Raw genomic sequence first — 16,443 nt, forward strand, 5'->3', positions numbered from 1 at the left:
CCAGATACTTCTCTGCCATCTTGTCCAGCAGCCGCGCCGTCGTGAATGGCGGCGTGCACGGCACCTCCCGCTCCTTCGCCAGCTTCCGCAGGAACTCGTTCGTCTCCGGCGTCGACAGGTCTGCCGGGAACTCCACCCCCATCTCCTTCGCCAGCTCCGCCATGAACGACACCCGCCGGAACGGCCGCGCAAACGACACCTCCACCAGCTTCTCCGGGTCCTCCTTGTCCCGCAGCACCACCGTCTCCCGCCCGCCGTTCAGCATCTTCACCATCCCGTTCAGCATCTCCTCCGTCAGCTCCATCAGGTCGTTGTAGTCCAGGAACGCCGCATAGAACTCGCACGACGTGAACTCCGGGTTGTGCGTCTGGTCCATCCCCTCGTTCCGGAACAGCCGCCCGATCTCGTACACCCGGTTCATGCCCCCCACAATCAGCCGCTTCAGATACAGCTCCGGCGCCACACGCATGTACATGTCGATGTCCAGCGTGTTGTGGTGCGTCACAAACGGCTTCGCCGTCGCCCCGCCCGCTATCGTGTTCAGGATCGGCGTCTCCACCTCCAGGAACCCCCGCTCGTTCAGGTACTGCCGCATGTACGTGATGATCCTCGACCGCGTCTTGAACCGCGCCAGGCTCTCCGGGTTGAACATCAGGTCCAGCTCCCGCATCCGGTGCCGCAGCTCCTGGTCCTTCACCACACGCGGCATCATGTGCAGGCACGGCGACAGCAGCACCACCTTGCTCGGGAACAGGCTCAGCTCCCCGCGCTTCGTCTTCCCCGGGTGCCCAACCGCCCCGACCCAGTCCCCGCGCCGCAGCTTGTCGTGCACCGCCGCAAACTCCTCTGCGCTCTCCGCTGCCCGCAGGTCGCACATCAGCTGGATCTTCTGCCCGTCGTTGTGGATGTCGTAGAACACCAGCTTCGCGCTCTGCCGCCGCAGCAGCATGATCCGCCCTGCCACCGACACCGTGTCTGCCTCCACGCGCGCCCCTGCCTCCAGCGCCCCGTACTTTTCTATGAACTCCCCGATGCTCAGCGTCACCCCAAACTTGTGCGGGTAGTTCGGGTTCCGCTCGTCCTTCGACTCTCCATATATCACTTTCTTCCGGTTCTCGAAGTAGAACCGCGGGTCCACATTCTCCTCCTCGTCTGCGTGGCTTCCTTTCCCCTCCCCCGCGCTCCCCTTCCCCTCTGCTTCGCGCTTTGCTGCCGCCTCCCGCTTCGCCGCCTCTTTCTCCTCCTTCTTCTTCTGCGCCGCCTCCAGCTTCCCCAGACGCTTCTGCGCATTCTTCGACAGCGGTGCCCCGGGCGCGCCGCTTGCCCCTTCTCCGGCCTCTGCGCCCTCGGGCTTCTTTTCTTCTGCTAGCTCCGTTTTTGCGTTTTGTTCCATTTCTGATCAACCCACTTGTCGATGCCCTGCGCCCATAAGATACAATGATTGAGATAAAAAATGTTGTGATGTCTTGCACAGAGTGTTATCAGCGACATCACAAGCACCAGGCAGATGCATGATTTATTTACGAGAACATAGTGAAAATTTGTTGTTGAGCCATTGAACAATGATTCAACATTTGTTTGTGAATTGAGAACAAGAAATCTTGTGATCTCCCAAAAGTATTTGTGCCTGCTGTGAATGTGAATGTTTTATTCCTTTTGTGTGCATGGGATTTTGTACAGACATTGAACTGACCAGATTTTGCTGATGGAGCTGGGCAAGCCTTTTTTGGTCTTTTCGTTTGTGCTGTGGGAGTCCAAGGCGAGAAGGTCGGAGCGAAGAAGATTGTTGTTGACTTCTATTTTCTCTGTGGGGAAAAGGGGATGTTAATATTTCCCTGGATTTTGATGGACAAATGGACTCGGAGCACCAATTGCTCAAAATTCCAACAAGCAGAGTCTGTTTTGAAGGCAGAAGCATTGCATTTGTGTTAGTCTGCTTTCATTGCTTATTAAGCGTGTGCGCCTTCATTATTTTGAGCAGGGTGCAGCGAAATTCGAAAAGGGAGTTGCGGAAGAGGCTGAACAAAGACGAAGAGGAAAGGAGAAGATGGCTTTGTTTGTCTTGGTGATAGAATCGTTAAGTCACATCTCGACTTGCTGTTGTTATGGCAAATGGGCAGATGCTGGATGCAACGCTGTGAGATCCTCTTTGATTGCAGATGCTTTTCTGGGAGGAAGCACAGAAAAAAGAAAAAGGAGTTTGCTTGTTGGAGATTTCTTCTCTCCAGCTCCTTTGCTTCATTTCACCTTCACTCAGCGCGAAAGGATATGGTCTGGTTCTCAATGGACATGATAAATTGTACTGTTTTATCATCTCTTTTGTAAATCCTTCCGTTTCGTCTTTTTTCCAGAACATAAAGAGCCATTCCACTTCAAATCAGCCTTTTCGAACAGGGAGAGCATTGATTTGGTGATTGGGGTGTGTTACATTTTTATCATTTCAAAACAATGAATGAAAGAATTTCTAATGTTTGAATTTACTGGGTTCTGAAGCTTTCCGTTGACTGAAAATCTTTTTAAAGTTAAAGGCCAAACTATCAAAATAAGTTAGATGATTCATATTTAAAATAAGAATCCAGTTTTGTTCAATAATTGCAAGAACTGTTGCAATTTTTTAATGTTGAATATTTCACTGTTTAGATATTTAACACTACTTCAATAAATTGTCACAGGCTTGTGTAATTAAATTTGTGTGTGCGTGTGTTCGAGTTGAAAATAAAAATCGAAAAAAACCGCCAGGAGTAACAAAACAATAAGCATTGAAAATCAAATGCTTCTTTCAACGGAAAAGGAATGCTATAAAAACAGCTTGAAAACTTGTAAATACTCAAAAGAGAATGAAAAATAAGCAAACTTATATTCAACATAAACTTTAAAAGATGATAGCTGAATTGAAAATAAAGAATTAACAATGTTGTTATTATCAAATAGGTATAGTCTAATTTCATGAAAGAGAATGATCTGTACCAGCAGGAGCAGGTGAATGAGGCGGAGGGGATGTGGAGGCAGGCGGAGCAGGCGCAGCGGATGAGATGTATGTTGCGAGTGCTGTTTCGTTTTCGTTGAATCTCGTATCCTGCCTCTGAAGCTCTGTCTCCACAAGCAGCTTGTAAATTTCATCCCACACTTTGTGACAGGCCTTGCCAGATGAAGAATTCACTTCCACTTTTTCATCTGTCGTTCTCTGCAAACTTTGCTCGTCTGCCTCATCGTCCAAAATAAGCATCATCTGCTTCTGGAAGCATTCGTCTCTGTCCTTCCACACATCTCCGCTCTTGCGCTCCTTCGCAACCTCTGCCGTGCTGTTCCAGTTGAGCCCTTTCTCCTCCACCGCCCTTTTCATATGCAGCATCCACCCATCCAATTTTGCCAGTTCTTCTTCGATTTCCTCAGAGTTGTCTTTCATCTCGTCCACAACACGCGCCAAGTGTGTCATCTGCGCAATGAGCGGTGCAGCTGGCGGTGGCGGAAGCGGAAGAAGAAGAGGAAGCAGCTGGTGTGCTGAATCAAACGCAATCAGTTCCTCCATCGCTGCCGAGTCCTCTTCACTCGCAAGACGCTGCAACTCAGTCTCAGAAAGATGCTCAGCCATTCTTTTCTTCGCTCGCTCTTCTCTTTCTTTCTTCTGCTGCTGCATTAGCTTCTCTTTCTCCTGTTGTATTTCATCCAGCTCCTCTTGTCTTCTCCTCTTCATCTCTTCAACGACTGCCATCCATTTCTTCACTTGTTCCCTTCTTCTTTGCTTGTAGTGGAGAGACCAATAGATGCATCTGATGAGCTTGGCGTCTGACAGAAGAGAGAGCGAAAGAGGAAGCGAGCGAGTGTACAGAAGCTGCTCAAAAAGAGTGTAAAGCTCTGTGTGCAAGATAGAATTGTAAGGGAACTTGAACATGATGCGGACAAGCGGACAGAGAAGAGATTGAGAAGAATGTGAAGAAGAAGAAGAAGAAGAAGAAGATGGTGATGGTGATGTGGATGAAGATGAGTCGTTTGTTAGATCAAATTTCTGTGAAAAAAAGCCTTTTCGAAGGAAAGCATCGTCAATAGACAGTCCATAGCCACTTCGGATGATTGCAGAAAGCAAAGCGATTACTGTTCATATAATGTGCAAAGCAAACATAAATGAATAAAATATAAAACAAGCAAATTGGTGGAATTTCGCAATTTGAATTAGCAGAATGAAAATCAAGAATAAAGTGACGGTGAAATTTAAGGAAAAGTTCAAAAACAATTTTAAATAAAAGGAGCAGATAATAAAGAATAAGCATTTGCAAAGTCTATTTATCAAACCTTTCAATCTGTAAAGTCCTAAACTCTGAGTTTTCAGAAGAATGGGCGGGGGAGGGTAGTTTACTACTTCTATTGTTTCATCATTAGATTGATAATTCAGATTATCAGCATGTGTTTTTAGGTGACATTCCTCTTCTTTTTTCAAATGTTCGTTTTCGTCTCCTTTTCCTTGGCAATTTTTATTGCCTGGCTCAGCCATGTTCAGCCATTCCACATTCAAGCAGCTCACAAAGCACGGAATTTCAGCCAAAATCCATCTCTTCAGAAAAGATGGCACATCCGCGTTGAACTCAACAGGCTTTTGCTCATCATAAACTGCCCTTTTGTGCTCTTCAGCTGTTTGTTTGGTGCCATCTGAATCTTCTGATGTGCCTTTGGAAGAGTCTTCTTTTATTTCTTGCTGTGCATTTTGTGTGTTTTGTGTGTTGTTTGCAGTTTCTGCTTCGTCGGCTGCTTCGCACCAGAACTGGTAATTGAATTGATTGCAGAACACGAAATCGATCAGAAGCTGAACAGCAGTAACAGCAGAAGAGACAGGAATGCAAGGACAGCCACAGCTGGTGGCTTTGTCGCATTTCAATGAGGATGATGTGGAGGATGTTTCAGAGGAAGTTGCAGAAGAAGATGTTGAAGAAGAAAGGCGAATTGGAAAATAATTATTTTCTATCAATTTTGATCTGTCATGAGAGTCATGTCGGTTAAAAGTTGCAATTTGAAGCAATAAGTTCATCTCTTTTTCCATAAATACTTCGTCAAATAATAAGCGCTGTCCCGCCAAAGTTTTGCTGAATCTTGTTATCACATTGGTTAAGATCTGTCCAATATTTTGAGCAATCTGAGATAAAATATTATTAGTTTAAATTATGATTTATAGATCATCGACAATTGCAGACATTTCGATGAGACGGCGATCGTAGCGCTAAAAGCAAAGAATAAATTATTCCATTTTCTTGGAGCCACTGTTTTTTGCGGAAGATGTGAATATTCAAAGAGTGTTTTTTGTATTTATTATTTTTAAAAAATATCAGCAGCATCATACTTGAGCAAGACCTTCTTGTAACCTTTGAGTTTCAACAGCAATAATAAGACTATAAATCATTTCGCATACAGGAAGAAGGTCCAAATTACGGAGAAGTTTGAATATTGTTTTCTCTTCCTCTAAGAATGGTAAAACCTAAGAAAAGTCAGAAACAAATATTTTAATTGAAATAAATTTAAAATAGAAATTGTGTACTTCATGTCCGTTGTTTGTAAGAAGTGTGTTTACAACTCTAAAGACATATTGAGCATATAATGGTTGAGAATGAAAATTAACTTCCAAATAAGAAAAAAGTTTCTCCAAATATTTTCTTTTTGTTAAAATTGTTGATATTCTATCAATTTGTTGAGAAAATATTTCGCAAATAATGTACGGAATTCGATATATTCTGTTTTCATCAGAATTTGATGGAGGATCTGAAACAAGGTATTGAAGACATTTTTCGATAATTTCATCTTGTACAAAGCTAATTTCAATTCATGGAATTGTTGAATGTTTCAATGAAAAATTAATTTACAAGAAGAACTGAAAAATAAAAAGTTATCACAAACAAATTTAAAACAATGTTCGATTGTGCGCCCACATCTGCCAGAAGATCATCAACGTTAAGAATGTCTTCTAAAAGTTTCCCTTCAAGAATAGAATTCTCTGCTTCAGACTTTTGTTCTTGAATAACACTCTGCCAAGCAGACATACTGATCAAATTCAATAATATTTTTTTAATTCGAAAATTTAGAAAATTAACCAGATTATTCATGTATATGCAATCGTTCTACCCCATTTTAGGGACCTCATGAATTTGTTGATGAGTTAAAAATTCATTTTTCTCCTTTTTCTTCTTTTTCTTCTTTTTCTTCTTTTTCTTTTTCTTTCTTTTTTTAAAATTATAATTTTTTTGGGCAATGCTCGTTAATAATGATTGAACTTTTTTTTAATTTTGATAATTAAATTAGACCTAGGAAATTGTTTTGATTTGTCAATTTCGATTGACGTTTAATTAAAAAATTAATCAAAACAAAAAATGAAGCACATTTTGTTTCTGCAATTGTTTTTCATTAAAGCTTAAATTGCTTCGGTTTCATTAAAGGCATATGATAACTTTACGTAGTCGTTGAAATGTTCACAAAATTTTTAAACATTAATAAAACGTGATTTAATAGAATAAATAAAACATGTTTAGCATCGAATTTTTGGTTTTTAATCTCATATTTTTTTTTTTAAAAAAACCTAGAATAAAGTTAAATATTGTGGGAGCGATCAATTTTTGAAAAATTGAAAAAACAGATATTTCGCATTTATGCTATGTATTTAATAACGCATTTGATAAAACGAAAGATATATTTATAAAATTAAAATTAAAAACAAGATTTAACTTTTAAGACTTCGGAATAATGAATTTTTTAAATTTTTATTTATCAAATTAAAAAATATTTAGGGTATTTTTGATTAAAAATTAGTAGAAATATATTTGAAATATTCTTTAATTTTCGAACCTATTTGTTTTTTATTTATCATTTAATATACAACATAAATTAAAATATAGATTAAAAACATATTCTCATTGACTACGTTAAGTTATCATTAGCCTCATTAAAATTTATGAAATAAAATAATAATAATAGGAACGAAATAAAAATTAACAATAGATGAATTTTGAACAGATCTTTTTAATTCAAATAAACCAGGTTTATTCAAATGAACTCATGTTTATTCGAATAGATCGGGTTTATTTGAATAAACCGAGTTCATTTAAGATAGACTGAGTTTATTTGAGTTACGAAATTTTTAGGTAAAAATAAACAATTAAATTGCAAATTTTGTTGATTGCAAAAACATGCAAATATTAATTGCATGTTAGTGATGTTGTTTTGAAAATGATTTTTCATTGTTTTCGTCAAATTTTTTCATAAATCGAAAGGATCTAAATATTTATTACACGGAAAAAATTCTTTTGCACCAACAAACGATACAAAATATGTTAACATTACATCCGTTGATTGTTTCACTTTATAATTATGTAATCCACATGTTTTAACTTGTTTCAAAAATTGATGAAAAGAAGAATTTCGTGAATTATTTCAAGTATTATATATTTTTTTATTGCACATATAAAACAAGTTGGATTGCACCAATACATATATAAACAACTGGCACTTATACTTTCATTTGTTCGATAACATTAAAAGACCGGAAAAAACAACCGGACAATATTAGAAATCTGTGTCATTTTTTGAAAAAAGATAAAAAAACAAATAAGCTGGTCTTCATAATTTTATTGAATAATAAAGGAAGTTTTATTGTCTTTTTTTTTGCTATTTGTCTGCGCTTCTCGAGCAGACATTCCTTGTTGCATCGTCTCCTGCCTGTTTGGAACGTGCAAATTATCGAGCTGCTTATTCAAATTCGTCCAAGCCGAAGAAAGCATCCTCATTGCATCGGATGGCTGCAGAGTTAACTTGACGAATGTCTCAATGAGCGATATGGGGCTGAAGGGCGAAAGCATTGTGGCTGTGCTGGCGCATGCTGAGTTGGGAGGCGAGTCTCAGAGATTGAATGAAGAAGAATGCCTAGCAGCGAATCTTAAATGCTTCACACTTTTCTCGCTCCTCCAAAGTGCTCCTTCTTTGCCTTCCGTCATCAGCTGCACTGGCAGCGAGCCTTGCAGCGTGTCTGTGCAAAACACATTGATCAAGAATTGCGGAAGCAGCCAAAGCGAGAAAGGGGGAGGAATGATTATGAAATTGATCGAAGGAGGATATTTTAAGTGCCATTTTTCTGCTGTCTCGGAGTGTTTCTGCTCAGAAAGTGGAAGAGGAGGCGCAATATTCCTGGATTGCTCATCGATCACAAGCGATGGTCCTTTGCCGTTCCTCTTGGAAAACACAACTTTCATGAACAACAAGGCGCTCACAGGACGAGACCTGTATGTGAGATGCACAAATATCAAATCTCAAATCAGCATTGAACTCTTCCAGCTGGACTTCAGACCTCCGTTTGTTCGGGATCTTGCGATGTGGGGATTCACTGCAACTAACAATTGAGACGAGCAAGATCTTCTGCTGCTTGTAGTTGTGTCTCAGAGCGAGACAATATTTGCATCTTCTTCAGCCGATAATGCCTCTGACACGCGCCAGTGTGGTGCAATGAGCGAACCATGCATTTCTTTGAATGTTACGCTGCCCCACGTCATTCCTTTCGTTTATAGCAATTTGCTGATTGACAAAAGTGCTATGGTTTTAGGGGAAGCAAGCTCACATGATGTGACGATAAAGTCGCTGGATCCGGAAGGCGTCAAAGGGAATATTGTGCTGAACAGCAGCATCGGAAGCGAGATGGGTAGTTTCATTTCGTATTCGTCGAGAGTGAAAATGGAATTTCTAACGTTTTTGTTTGGAAGCGCTTTTTCTTCTTCTCATTCCAGCTTGTTATTGCTGACTGATGGCAACTTGTCTATTACAGATACAGCATTTGCTCAAGAAGATTGGAGTGGAAACTCTGAAATGAAATTAAACTGCTCTATCATTCTCATGGAGAATGGCAGGCTATCAATCAACGGGTGCACTTTTGCTTCCCTTCATCTTAGCTCTTAATGTGTGGCAGCAAGAGAAGGACAATAATGCTCATTTATGAACTTGAACATTTCTAATATAAATTCTGCTGTGTTGTTGGACTTCCGCAATCTGGTGAACCTCTCTATGCAGTAGCTGCTTATTTCCAGTTGCGCACTTGAACAATCCGCCCTTCTCCTTCACAGATGCAAAGACTCCCAGTTTCAGAACATTCAGACGAGATGTACTCAAAGCGGATCGAACATGATTGTGTTTTCCTCAGATGGTTCGGAAGTGCATTCATATATCTAGTGCATTCATTTGGAATTTGATGATACATAACTGTCAGATGAATCGTTGGTTTCTATTGAATGCGAAGATTCAGATGCTTAGATGAATATCTTGTCTATTTCAAAAACAGTGCTTAAGGATGGGTTTGCGGTGAGTACAATGATAAATACCTCAGCAATCCGGTTGAAGCAGTCATCATTTCAAAACATAACCCGAGATTCGTTTGGTCCGTGCTGCTTGGTCACTTCATCTTCATCTTTATTGCTGGAATTGGAGAACTGCTCAAACAAAATGTGTGCTTCGCGACAAGAAAAAGGGAGCATTGCAGCATTGGGAAATTTGTCGTATGTTAACTTTTCTTCATGTTCAGTTGATGGAACAGCTGGCGTGAAACAGTTTGGCACATATGAAAATAGTTTCGAAAATCTGTGCCGGTGGAGCGGTTCAATGGTTGATCTTCAGAATTGCTCATGAAAGGTAATATATACGGGTGTAGCCAACTCATCAAAAGGAGGGCTGTCTGTGCCTTGTGGAAGCATCTCCGTGCAATTTGGATTATTTGCCAACAACAGCCCAAATGCACATGCTATCCATCCATGAGGAACAACATAGTCTGTTCAGACCATGCACTGCTGAACGTTCAATGCCTGAAAGGCGGAGATGGCTTAAAAGAGAACTCATCACTTTGGTTTTTGAACTTTGGATGCAATCTTTCTGGAATTGCTTCAAAAAGAGCTTCTCCCTTCTTCATTCCGCAACTGGCTTCAGTGAAGTCTCGCCAGCAAGGCAACACTCTTGCCATTGATCTTGCTGGCTCCTTGCTCCTGCCCTGTGGCTTGTCCCTCCAGGTTGATTCCTTCGATTGAATGATTCACAAGCTCCAGGTGTATCCGCCACAAGCAGAAGAGTTTGCAGATGAAATAGAGATTCATGCAGCCATTCCAGCATCAATTGAAACAATCCATCTGAGGAAACGGAAGTATATGTAAAGATCTTGTTTGGAAAGATTGATTCTCTTTCATGAACGGAGGCATTCATCCTAAAGAACAGAGCTGAATCTGAGTTAAAGGGAGATGGAAAACTTGTTAAAGGAGGAAAAGAAGGAAAATCTTATTGGTTGTTGATTGTGATTGCGTTTGTGCTTGTTGTGGTATTATTAATTGTTCTGAATGCATCAATGATATTGGATGTTCGATTGAGGAATGCAAAGAATGAAGTAGAATATCTGAGAGAGATTGAAAATGATAACATCAGAAAAGATCCAAAGGCATTTGGAATGGTGACGATGGAGATATTACAAGAACAGCAGTGGAGGAGAGAATGGAAAAAGAGGTCGAGAAGATAAATGAAGAGCGGCCTTTGAAAAAAAATCAATAAATGAAAATGAAATATATCAATTCAATGGAGAAAGTGGCAAAGAGGAAAGCAGCTTCAACCTGTCGACTCGACTGAGCGCTTCAGAATTATTTGCAATGTTGGCTGTAGATCACTTCACGAACATCAATAGAAACAAATTTTTGTATTTCTATATTTAGTTATACAGAGATTAAATGAAAAACCAAAAAGTTGGAATGGAATAGAATAATGATAACAAATTGATATTTGCATTCATTTCTACCTCTATTTATCAAATAAATTTTTCTCTAAACATATGGGAATGAATTCTTGCTTTTATGAAAAATTCAATGATTTGTTCCAAACTTTTTCTTCAATCGAAAGATTATTATTCTAACATTATCGTGCAATCTTAAAAAAGAAATATGAAAAATCGGAAAAAATCATTAAAATAACTGAGTGGAACAAAATTCATAAAACAATAAAATTTGTCCCATATATCAAATATTGTTTAAGAATAAAGAAAAATCTCAAATTTTTATAGTTTTTCAATTTTTTTTATTGATAAAGAAAAAGAAAAAATGTGAAATTTTTAAAATTATTGTTCACCACTTTTTCGTAAATTTTTTATTTAAGTGTATCGCACTTTATTCAAGTGTCACTTCAACCTTTAAAAATAACATAACTTCATTTAAGAAAAACCCAGTTCATTCAAATAAGAAGAATTTATACAAATTAAAAAATTCTATTCAAAATTCATCTGACATCAAAAACACAAAGAATGAAAGGAAATTGAGATCTTTTTTTGAAATTCATCTCGTAGCAGGTTTTTAAACGTTTCTGACACAAAATATTCCAAAAAAAAGAACGATCATTGAAAGAACTTCTTGGATTATTTAAAAACATTTATCACAAATAGTGAAAAAATTTGAAAAAAAATATGTCAACTGAATAATTTATTAAAAGATATGGATGATCAAGAACTTTAAATTCCTAAAAATATTTCAATTGAAGCATGGATGGTAAAAATCAAAGAGCTTTTTATTTTACATGTTCAGTTGTTTATGGTAAAGATATTATATGGACAATTTTTTCGGGCGCATTACATGTATTAATGGCACTTTTTGCATTTGCTCGTTTTTATTTGGACGGTGGATTTAAACATTTGAAAACAACTGCAAGCAAAATAGCTTCTTTGTTTTTGCTATTTATTTATCTTTTATATCGGTGCGTTTTATTTTTTGTTCCATTTCCATGGGATATGTTGACAAATCTCCTTTTTTGTTTGGAAATTCCACGCTTTATTTCATTTGCATCTTGGACGTTTCTTGCCGTTTTTTTTCTTAATGCTTTTCTTTTGGTTGATGCTCCAAAACATTGCTTAAAAGGTTGCTATGCAACAATTGCAATTTACATGATAATTCTATTTGGTTTATCTGTTTTCATCGCGATAAAAGGAACTGATTTTTATAAGCAAGATATACACGAGAATAATAAAATTGAGAAATATGATCGTTATGCGTCGATTATCAATACACTTTTATATTTTTCTGTAACAATTTGGGTATGTATATACACCGTGAGAATTATCGTGTTGTTAAAAGTTGCACATCTTACGGATAATCTTCGCTCGGCTTTAAAACGATATCTTGTTTTATTTTGTCTGTTTACTTTGTTTTGGGGTATGCGTACAGTTTGGAATTTATTTTTGGCTATTGATTCAAACAATGCCAATGACGCAATCATGAAACTTGGAAAAGAATGTGTCGAAAAAGATGATTCAAAAACATGGTTTGCATTTTACAAATTTATATTTTATGTAATTGAATTTCTCGTTTGCAATTTGCGAAACTTCGCTTTTGTCATCCACACAAAGCTTGAAATTTGATTTTTGGAGTCAAACATTTTATTTTATTGTTGATGTTGCTCCAACGTTTTTGCTTCTTCTTCTTTTTTGGATGAGTCCAAACAGAACAAAATCCAAAAAGAACAAACATAGATCCAAAACAAAAAAATATGGAGGAATAACTGATATGAATCTGGAAAAGAGAAAATCAAAGCGAATACGAAACAAAATTCGAAGAAGCGAAAGGAAGCAGAACATTAAAGAAGAAGAAGAGGAGGAGGACAGTGGGTTTGAAGTGAATGACAACAATTACTCGAATTATTCACAAGAAGATGATCAGTCGGGCTATTGCTATCGGAACGAAGACAAACTGTTTCAATATTATTCACACGAAGCATCAGAAACTGAAGATCTTTCAGGACAGAATCCAAAATACAGCATTGACAGAGGAAATAAATCGCACATTGACAAAGCAGGTGAAAACAATGAAGCAAAAAAACTGCCTTTGAACAAGATAAAATACTCACAAAACGTTCAATCTGATTCAGCTGGTAGAGAAAAGTGTTTTTATCAGTCACAATCTCTATTTAAACAAGACTCAGGGTTAACTTCAATGCTTTCTGATTCAGAGAATATTAACAGATCAGGAAGTGAAAACGAAAATGGAGAAGGGAGAAATCAGCACAAGGAAAAAGAAGACACATAAACGAAAAAAGAATCAGACAGTCAATCAAAAAAGCGAAGAAAGAGCAAAAATTCTCGCAAAGATGAACAGAGTCTGAAAGGATTCAACTCTCTTGCTCCGAATCCTGGACACTCAGGTTTCAGTGCGTATGAAGTTCCTTATTTGCCATATGCAACTGTGCCATACCAAAAAGTCAGTCTGACAAGCTCTTCTCCAGTTGCTTCTCTGAACTCTGCATTTGATGCTTATCGACCTCTCGAAGAAGACGAAGCACAAAAGAAACTTAAACAAGATATGGCAATTACAACAACAACAATTTCTACTTCTTCTTTGACTGGAATAAGCCCATCTGCTTTGCCATTCGACTCAACTCAGACGCCGTTGATGCATTCACAATTATCCACTCCGCCTCTGTTCACAACTGCTCTTTCCATTCAGCACCAATCGAATTCTCCGCTGTCTTCTGCTCAGCTGGCAACAATGCAGTCCTCAGACATTTCTGTCTCTGCCCACATTTCTGGAACATCTGCAAAACAAGAATCAGAAGTCTTTCGCTGTTCGCCATCTCCTGTGTCGTCTTCGTCTTTTGTGGTGGAAGAATACAAAAATATGCTCGAAAAATGAGACTTTGTTATGTTCCTAATTCTTATCAATAAAAGCTATTGTCAATGACTGCAAATATTTAAATGATGAGAAAAATGATTTGACAACTGACAAATGCAATACATTAAAAAAAGAAGAATTTCTTGAAACACCAAAAGGAAAATTTCATAATTATGAATCCCAAACTTTATCCTTCGCACTTTCTTACAAGATAATTTGTCAAAACCATTTTCTTTGAAAGTTTACATACTTTTTCAGTTGGCTTATTTTTACAATTATTTCGAGATTTCTTTTCTTTTTTTTCTTTGAATGCATGAATATGTTAAATTCTTAACTTGTTATATTGAGTGTCGTGTGAGTTCAAATCTCGAGAAACAAAGTGACATTATTGTCATCATTTGATAACCCTTTTTTACGCATCTATAATATTTTATATTAATTATAAAATGTATTCCACATTGCTTTTTTTCTCGTTGTGTTATGATTACAATATTTTTTTTTGAATTTATTTTTGATTAATTGCTTTATAATTTCTTTTTTATAATTAGGGTTATAATTTTATCTCGACCTTTTTTTTTTATCTTGACCTTCTTTTTTAATTAATCATTAACTTTTCCCACAATTTCATATTTGAAAAGATTTTTAAGTATATATATGAATTCAATTGATAAAAATAAATACATTTTGAAACAAACCCAATTTCGCATGGGGGGGAGATGGGGGGGTTTAGCCCCTTCATTGAACTTCTGTGTGGAATTGGAGGGTTACATGGGGCATAAAACCTTTAGTTTGTTAAAAATGTTATTTTTTGATTTTTTTTTCATTTCATTTCAATTAAAAAAATAAAAAATTATTATGATCTTAAAAATATTATAAAAAAAATGAAAATATCAACAGAAATAAAATTAAAAGAAGGGCAGAAAAAACTGCAAAGAGCAATGTCTTCGCGCAAGTATAGAAAATACAACAGTCGGCTGGAGCGAATGGCTCACATCGTTGTTGATGGAGTTTTTCGTATAACTGATGCTATCAATTCTAAGGAATTTAGTCGCACTGGAATAAAAAATGCAGTTAGAGCTCTCAGAAAAGGAAGGCTGGTTGGAAAAATTGGCAGACCTGCAGCAGTAGTGGGCGAAAAGGAACAAAGAGTTTTAGATATTATTCATATTGAAGCAAAGTCTGGAACATGTTTAACGTTAAAAAAAACAAGAGAATTGGTTTGCTTTATTTTTATTTATATGTTTTTATTATTTGCTTTTCAGATAGAAAATGTTATAAACGACAATGATGATGAAGACGCACCATTTACAGAAGTTTCAATGTCTGCAACTTACGGCTTTGTCAAGCGTCATCCGGAGCTGAAGACTGGAACGCCGAAGAATCTGGACATTAACAGACTTGCTGTTTCGTGCAGAAGTGCTTTTAAACCCTGGTATCAAACTCTCGACGAGCTGCATGAAAAGTTCCATAATAATCCAGCTTTGATGATAAATGTCGATGAATCTTCAACGCGCGTTCCCACAGACTCAAAACAGCTTGTTGTTGTACATTCAGCAGATACAAAAGCAGGTTTTTCGAAGGAACCACCAAGAATGATTAATACGACATTCGTGGCAGCTGTTGCAGCGGACGGATATGCCTTTCCTTCTATTATTCTATGGCCAAGTGCAAAGCTGCCAGATGAGCTGAAAAGCCTATTATCTCCTACGCTTGAGATATGGGCAAATGGAAGCGGCTGGATGGATAACGAGTGCTTTGAAAGGTATGCTCTCACCATTCTTCTTCCTTCCATCATCGAAAGAAGAAAGCGCATGTCACTTGAAAATGAACAAATTCTTCTCCTTCTTGACTCGCATGCATCTCGCGCAGATCCATCGATCTGGCGAGAATTCCAAAAACAACAAGTCGACGTTTTAACCTTCGTGCCACACAGCACACACCTCTGTCAACCACTGGACAGAGGAGTGTTTGCTGTTTTCAAATCTGAACTGACAAACAGATTTGAGGCTCCATCATCCTCTTCATCTTCCTCCAAACGAGCAGCAATTTCCGACGTTCTGCCTCAAGCTATCCACACTGCATTATCACCTTCTGTAATTCAGAAAGCTTTCGTCTGCAGTGGTGTTCTGCACAATACTTCTGGGCCAGTTCTTTTGAAACTGCCCGAATCTTCAATTTACCCTCTTCCATCCCGAAGAAATAGATTCAACTTTTATGGAAAAGTGATAACCGACGAAATTCTTTTAGAGAAATGGGAAAATCATTTGAAAATGAATATTGAAAGGAAAAATGAAATGGATGAAAAGGAGAAAGATGAAGTGAAGACTGTTGTGGATGAAAAGAAAAAAATAAAAAGAAGATTTCTTCATGTGAAAAACGATGATTCTGAAGAAGAAAAGAAAGATAATGCATTAAATCGAGGTGAAGGAAAAAGAAAAGTTATCAGAAGAATTAATTCTGATTTTGTTTTCTTTTAATTATGTTATTTTTTGAACTTTTCACACTTCATTTTTTTGGGTCAGAATAAAGAAAAAGGGTCAAGATAAAATAATAACCCTAAGTAGTTTATTTTTTGGTTTATTGTAGAATTGGAGTTTTGCTTTAACAGAGAACTGTAATATTCTTTTCATTTCACATTATAAAACACATACTGAAGGAACAACATTTGCTTTTATTGCGAATAAGCTTTCTATTTTTCAATTTTTACCTGATTGTATTTGGTTTGAGAGATTTTTCAGAAAAATAGAGATTATTAATGAATGAAAAAAAATTGACGGATAAAGTTTTATAGAACAAAATTTATTAT

General features: G+C 37.6%; 6 protein-coding genes across 6 annotated transcripts; 4 read left to right on the plus strand and 2 right to left on the minus strand.

Annotated features, from left to right (window-relative positions):
* Positions 1–1,853: 1,853 nt before the first annotated feature.
* MONOS_11817 (uncharacterized protein) lies at positions 1,854–2,508 on the plus strand (the record flags this gene model as incomplete). Its single annotated transcript, XM_067864385.1, has 4 exons — positions 1,854–1,895; positions 1,955–2,198; positions 2,352–2,419; positions 2,494–2,508. The coding sequence occupies 4 exons, from the start codon at positions 1,854–1,856 to the stop codon at positions 2,506–2,508; spliced, it is 369 nt and encodes a 122-aa protein (XP_067724494.1).
* Positions 2,509–2,654: 146 nt separating this feature from the next.
* MONOS_11818 (putative serine/threonine-protein phosphatase 6 regulatory subunit 3) lies at positions 2,655–6,023 on the minus strand (the record flags this gene model as incomplete). Its single annotated transcript, XM_067864386.1, has 6 exons — positions 2,655–4,092; positions 4,291–5,125; positions 5,184–5,249; positions 5,330–5,464; positions 5,525–5,795; positions 5,881–6,023. The coding sequence occupies 6 exons, from the start codon at positions 6,021–6,023 to the stop codon at positions 2,945–2,947; spliced, it is 2,598 nt and encodes an 865-aa protein (XP_067724495.1). The 3' UTR covers positions 2,655–2,944.
* Positions 6,024–7,800: 1,777 nt separating this feature from the next.
* On the plus strand, positions 7,801–8,370 carry MONOS_11819 (uncharacterized protein; the record flags this gene model as incomplete). The annotated part of the gene is made up of 1 exon (XM_067864387.1): positions 7,801–8,370. One exon carries the CDS (start codon positions 7,801–7,803, stop codon positions 8,368–8,370), a length of 570 nt encoding a protein of 189 aa, XP_067724496.1.
* A 2,048-nt stretch (positions 8,371–10,418) lies between these two features.
* MONOS_11820 (uncharacterized protein) lies at positions 10,419–10,780 on the minus strand (the record flags this gene model as incomplete). Its single annotated transcript, XM_067864389.1, has 3 exons — positions 10,419–10,525; positions 10,605–10,657; positions 10,728–10,780. The coding sequence occupies 3 exons, from the start codon at positions 10,778–10,780 to the stop codon at positions 10,419–10,421; spliced, it is 213 nt and encodes a 70-aa protein (XP_067724497.1).
* A 1,756-nt stretch (positions 10,781–12,536) lies between these two features.
* MONOS_11821 (uncharacterized protein) lies at positions 12,537–13,658 on the plus strand (the record flags this gene model as incomplete). The annotated part of the gene is made up of 2 exons (XM_067864390.1): positions 12,537–12,825; positions 13,171–13,658. 2 exons carry the CDS (start codon positions 12,537–12,539, stop codon positions 13,656–13,658), a joined length of 777 nt encoding a protein of 258 aa, XP_067724498.1.
* A 917-nt stretch (positions 13,659–14,575) lies between these two features.
* MONOS_11822 (putative DDE superfamily endonuclease) lies at positions 14,576–16,114 on the plus strand (the record flags this gene model as incomplete). The annotated part of the gene is made up of 2 exons (XM_067864391.1): positions 14,576–14,854; positions 14,900–16,114. The coding sequence occupies 2 exons, from the start codon at positions 14,576–14,578 to the stop codon at positions 16,112–16,114; spliced, it is 1,494 nt and encodes a 497-aa protein (XP_067724499.1).
* Positions 16,115–16,443: the final 329 nt, after the last annotated feature.

This window comes from Monocercomonoides exilis, assembly GCF_001643675.1.
Source record: "Monocercomonoides exilis strain PA203 chromosome Unknown scaffold33-1116896, whole genome shotgun sequence".
Classification (NCBI taxonomy): Eukaryota; Preaxostyla; order Oxymonadida; family Polymastigidae; genus Monocercomonoides; species Monocercomonoides exilis.